This window comes from Clarias gariepinus, chromosome 16 (genome assembly GCF_024256425.1).
Source record: "Clarias gariepinus isolate MV-2021 ecotype Netherlands chromosome 16, CGAR_prim_01v2, whole genome shotgun sequence".
NCBI lineage: Eukaryota > Metazoa > Chordata > Actinopteri > Siluriformes > Clariidae > Clarias > Clarias gariepinus.
This window is the reverse complement of record NC_071115.1, coordinates 17,372,478-17,378,477: the sequence shown is the minus strand read 5'-3', so window position 1 is coordinate 17,378,477 and position 6,000 is coordinate 17,372,478. Positions and strand designations below refer to the sequence as shown.

Below are 6,000 nucleotides of genomic sequence, written 5' to 3'. Positions count from 1 at the left end.
AGTGTGTAAATGTCCTTTTTTTTGATGTCTTCAACATTCTTCAAAAATCCAATGAACACATTAAGTTCACTCACAACATCCACTATTCTGGAAAGCTGGTAGTTCTGCTACACTGATCATGTCACACAAAGAAGCTATGTAACTAGCTGGTTATATCCTAGTGTTCAGTTTAAAAAAAAATTGTCATAGACAACATTATGTGTCAGAGAAAAAATATTTGGCAAGGTTGCATTCTTGTTTTGGTATTAAACTGTTTATATATATATATATATATATATATATTAGAATGAAACAAAATCATGGAACATTACCAATTGCAGTTGTACAGTACAGTATATCACTTTTTGCTAATCATAAGGACAGGCATTTTGATTTTAACTGTACTGTATATGGTAAAGTATTTAACCATGTGAGTTTGTTGATTTCCACATGGTGGAGCTGTATCTTAAAATATTTAAAGAATACACCAACCTTCAAGAAAAGATCTTTCGTGAGTTAATTTTTTTTAATTAAAACTAGAAATGAGGAAATTCATTATTACTAATTTACCATAGATGAATTAATGAAAACTTTTAAAATACTTTGAGTCCATTATTCATTTCAGTGAGATCGGTTTGTGTGAGAAAGCAGCAAGGGAAATGATATCCACCACCAGTGTATTGAAATCTCAATTTATTGTTTTCTTTAGACAGACTTCTACAAAAATGGTGCACATGTTGTAAGAGCATGAAAATGATTCTTTCAAAAGACCTCAGCTAGAATACCTTAAAATTGCACCTGATCTCCATTATTCTGAGAATGTACCCTGCACAGGAGATAATCAAAACCAGTACAAAATTGTGGATATGTCATGAAAAAATAAAATCACTTCCAATATCGAGTGTCTTTTTGACTGCATGTTTGATTATGTACAAGAAGTCACAAATGTCATCAGTTTGCTACTCAGATCATAATTATATAGTAAATTAACATTAGATGTCAGATATTTTGGTACAATAAACCTAACGTATCTTAATAGCAAGGCAGCTGATGCACTATGGCTAATGGGACAGATGTGTCATTGGGTAAGATAAGCCTCCCATATTAAAAAAAAAAAAAAAAAAAAAAGAGCACATGGAGAGGGTAGCAGGTGATTTAAGTTTAACTCAATTCAATTCATTTCATCTCAATCCATGGTCATTGTCACAAAGCAGCTTTACAGAATTTTTAAACTCAAATGACTGTTATTTTCAAATAAATCTAATTGTTGCTTCCATAAGCTGTGATTTGAAAGCAAATCCAAGGCAAGGTAAGGTAAGAGGTTTAGTCAGAATGTTGTTAAGATGAGCCATAAGGCTTGGGAATTCAGTGCTTACAATACTTTTTATAAGGTACAAATTGCACACGTGATTTAGCTCATGTGCCACACTTATTTTTTGAATGCTAAATAGATTTAAATTTATAGATGATTTAAAGAGTAGTAGGGAATCACACTATAAAAACAATCATTGGTTTACATTTATTTATTCATTCTGCCTCCCTTTTAAACTGTAAAGTGTAGTTTGAGTTTTGTGTATCCTGGACCGGTGTAGAACATACAGGATGTGCTGTGGTTGTAAAGCAGACTGTAGAGCTGAAAGCACTAAGATCTAATAAATATATTCATCCATAAATTAATAAGCACCTAGATCAGTGATTCTGTGTGTCCTTGTTATGCACATTGATTCAACACCTTCTCCACTTGCTGGCTCATCTTACCTCTCACCTGGGGTACATCATGAAAAGTGAACTTTGTATCCATAAAACTTATTTTAGGTAAATAGAAACACTCATATCACAATTTATCTTTTTGTTTCAAATGAAAAAGTAAAAATGGCTCATCTTACCCGTTTTTCCCATAAAAATTATAGTTATGCTTATTAATTGTACTTCACAGGCTATTGGTCAGGTGCTACCATGTACATACTGTAGGTTGTATCCAAACACTCTCAGCTGGTCTGTTTTATTTTTATTTTTCAAAATTTGGAAGATGATTAGCTTCATGGTCAGAGAACTTTAACTAGAATACTACAGAAACGACAATAGGTGCACAACGTGCCAGTGTAAAAACACACAATTTCTTTTTTCCTGTATTATTATTATTATTATTATTATTATTATTTTACCAAAAAGATATATTTACAAAACTGTACAGTCATGTAAGAAAGGAGGACAGTTGGATCAAGTTTTAGGATAATGGTTTGACAAAGTATACAAAGTGTGTGTGGTTGTGTCCGTAGGCATAGGGGTGATAGGGTTGGTCTAGCAGAAATGTGACCTCACTTAGCACAGTGAACATAATTTACATGGGTAAAAAGAGCAGATACAAAGCTATTGGAAAGAGATTTCAGAACAAATACAGGTGCCTAAAGCATTGTGCAAATTAAAAGCAGCAAAACTGTCACTCTAAGTGAAGACTAGTGCGTTCATAACACTTATGTTGCAAAAGAAAAAAATTCAAAAACTAAAAAAGAAATAACTCAATAATTAACCAAAGTCATCACAAACATCTTTAATAAAAAAATTAAAAGGAAGTCTAAAAAAAATTTTTTTTTTAAACTGCATTAATGTGCATTCCACATCTACCTTTTAGATCAGGGCTCAAGAGTCACCAAGCCAGTGTTACAGTATGAAACAGCAATGAAAGCAATGAAATTTGAAAAATTCCCCACATCTAATAATGTCTGAGTGACATCTAAAGGCATTTTAACGGCATCAAATTAACAAATGACACAAATGCCTTGTTGGTCTTTTTTTTTTTTTTTTAGAAAGAGACATGTGTTGGCTTTGATCTCTGGAAACTGTGGTGGGTGCTGTAGCTGACAGAGCACTGTTGTGTCTGAGACAAGCTTTTCTCGGGAACGAAGGTGATGAAAATGCCATTGCGTCAGAATGGTGTCACTGCAGTTAACAAGCTAAATCTGCCATGCTTTGGGGACTGGTGGGAACAAAAATCCTAGGAGAAGAACCAAGGATTGAGCATTTACTCTGACAGGAGTTTGAGATACCTGTCCAGCTGCTTAGGTTTGTCAATCATAAAAGTGTCAAATGCACCCTTTTAAGCTGCCTATTACTGATGAAGGAAAGGACATGGGCACTGGTTCAAAAATTGGTAAGAGCTGAACCGAATTTTCACTTTTAAACAGGTTAACAAAAACAAAAAAAAAATCACAAAATACACACTGGTGACTGAGAAAGACACTGGGTAATCTTTTTTTCAGATTTTCAGAACGATTTGCAGTTCTTGAAATCCAAACACTAAATACGTTATGTACATTGAATGCTATACATAGACACTGTTTAGATATGCCTCTTTATGAACACACAATAGTGAAACAAAAAGAGGCCTATCAAACACTGTACTGTTAGTCTTTTTGTTTTCAGGAGTAAGCATGTGGACTCCATATCGGTTCCCCTGGGATAGGCTGGATGGATTTTGGGCCAAATGTCATTAGGTGGTTCAAAGGCTACTACGCACTCCTCAAGCAAACTTAAAGATCTTGCTGATGTCTAGGCCGTATGCCTGGAACACATCCTAAAATATTTCAGATGGCCAGACGAGTTTGATTCAATCTCCATAGCTGAAATTTCAGAAGCGTAAAAAGTCTCCTCTCGTTTGTTTGAGAAGTGTGCTGGAGACCTGAGGGCAGCATGAAGGGGAGCATGGAGATGAGAAGTGAAGCAAGAAGGAAAATGTCTAGACCTGCGTCGAATAGGAGCGGTAGAGAGTGGTGTAACGTCCAGTGGTGTGGGCCGCGGTACATTGCTGTGCGTGCTCAGACGGCTGGTCTAGACTTCGCTGGAAATGGAGCGAGACGGTATGAGGACATCGGGGGTGGCGGGGAACCGATAGGGCTGATGGTCATGTGATCTCAGTAAATGGAGATCCCCTTGAAGTCTGTAAGGATGGAGAGAGAGGGAGAGTGTGAGAAAGTACGAGGTGGAAAGAGAGAAAGACAGATAGATCGTGAGAAGCGTGACCAGTAACAGAAGTGGCGAACAGACAGAAACAAGATCTGTGAGGAAAGCATGTGATGGTGTTGCAGTATGGTGTGGCAAGATGATTACATCAGTTGTAGACGTATGGGTTTGAGTGACAGTGATGAATATATGGACAGGTATTGGTAATGAATAGATGAACAGAAAAAATTATGGTAATGACAGACTGTGGGAGACATTAATCCTCTTAAATCTTTTTCATTTAAAGCAGAAGTCTTTTAGGCACCCACTACTGCCTGACTCTGCCTGACAGGGAGCCATCAAAAAAAATGAACAACTGACATTTTTCTGGTTAAAGAACAAACATTTCATATTCAAAGTCCACTCATTCCTTAGCAGGCTACAGTATGAGGATTTAAGATGAAGCATTAGAGCTTCAGTGAGCTGTGGAGGATGAATGCAATAATAGTCAAAATTAGGGCTCAGTGGTGGCCCACCTTGGCCTCAAAATGTTCAGTGTATAAATCACTGAAGGGCAAAGTCATTTAAGGCTTAGAAAACCAATAGCCTCCTTCTCTGAGGTAACAACAGGGAGTAGTCCAGGGTGTACAAGAGGTTGGTGGGGTTCTGGGGTATGGTGGTGGTCAGGCAGGGGCACAGGAAAGGTTAGCGGGTCACTTTGGAGGTCCACTGGGTCAAGAACAGAAGGGACAGGTGTGTGCCACCCTATATGTGCAGCCCCGCCTCTCACCTGCCCCCACCCCTTACCTGAGTGCCACTTAACTTTTCGAGTGGACTTTCCACACAAGGCAGAGCCACCATGGGCATGCCCAGGACGGATTCAGGACGCTGAGGTCGCATGGGTGGTGGAGAGGGTTTTGCGTGCTGGAAGTTGTTGATCACGCAGGTCACCTGATGATTGCAAAATGTGTGTGAGTGAAAGGAACTTAAATATTAGTAGCAATGGAAAAATTCAAACTAATGAACGATCTAATTACACTCCCCCTTTTCCCTTCTCAGTGTATTGTCATGTTTACACCTGTTCTCACCAAAAAAACAGCGATGGCTCCTCCGGTGAAGTACCCAGCAAGGACGTCAGCCCAGTGATTGCGGTACTCAGCCACCCTCACTACCCCTACTAGCATGGCCAGGCATAGCAGAGTCAGACTGACTGTTGGCTTCGTCAGACGTGTTCCCTTGGTCCTGAACACCAGTGTCACGTACATCTGGGAAAACAGACACACTGATTTTGACATGTGCTTCAAGGTCTAATGTATTTCACAAGCAAATAAGGGCAAATTATATAGCTCTTTTTAAATATAAAAACTTGTAACTCCAAAGCAGCATATATATATATATATATATATATATATATATATATATATATATATATATATATATATATAAAACCAATTTCCAAAGGTAAGAAAGACCTATGATAAAGACCCTTAATGATCACATGGATAACCTACTCTATCAAGGGGTCAAAACTTCCTATTAGTGCCCTAAAAGTACAGTTTACTGTATATTGATTTCACATTTGTTTCACATACTTTTTCATTTCATATTAAATCATAATAATGATTATTATTATGTAAATATATGTAAAGATATAAACAGCACTCACCACAGTATAAACAGCAGAGTAGACACTCAGAGCTGCATCCTTTGAGGGGAAAGATTTACGGGCAGATGCTACTATGAGTGGGTTCCCTGTACAGGCCCGTCGTTCTGTGATGTACTGGAGATTAGAGTGGCAGCCCAGAACTGTGTAGTTAGGCCTGCATGCTGATAAGAAGTGAGGTGTCTGGTTTCCTGTGACCACTTGCCCAGCGTTGGCAAAGATAGTTGTTGTAAAGAGGCCAAAGGAGTAGACACCTGAGAGAAAGGACAGACACCTGTAAGGGTAAGGGGTTAACTACACCACTACTACTCTTAAGATGAATTGAGTGTTTACTACTTCCAGTAATTACTCCGAGTATCAGTGATACGTAGAGGAAGTGCTCAAAAGTTTGTGGATACCTGGTCAACACACCCTATTCA

At 38.0% G+C, this 6,000-nt stretch overlaps 1 protein-coding gene across 2 annotated transcripts in view; it reads right to left on the bottom strand.

Moving 5' to 3' along the window:
* Positions 1–1,081: 1,081 nt before the first annotated feature.
* Positions 1,082–6,000, bottom strand: part of plppr2a (phospholipid phosphatase related 2a) — a 44,791-nt gene continuing 39,872 nt past the window's right edge. The window contains exons 5-8 of one of the 2 annotated variants that reach the window (XM_053515308.1): positions 5,585–5,835; positions 5,007–5,183; positions 4,726–4,869; positions 1,082–3,916 (exon numbers count right to left, since the gene is read on the bottom strand). In XM_053515308.1, the coding sequence (XP_053371283.1) occupies positions 3,881–3,916; positions 4,726–4,869; positions 5,007–5,183; positions 5,585–5,835 (608 nt within the window). In that variant the 3' untranslated portion in view covers positions 1,082–3,880. The remainder of the gene's footprint in view (positions 3,917–4,725; positions 4,870–5,006; positions 5,184–5,584; positions 5,836–6,000) is intronic. The other variant, XM_053515307.1, reaches the window with a different exon arrangement.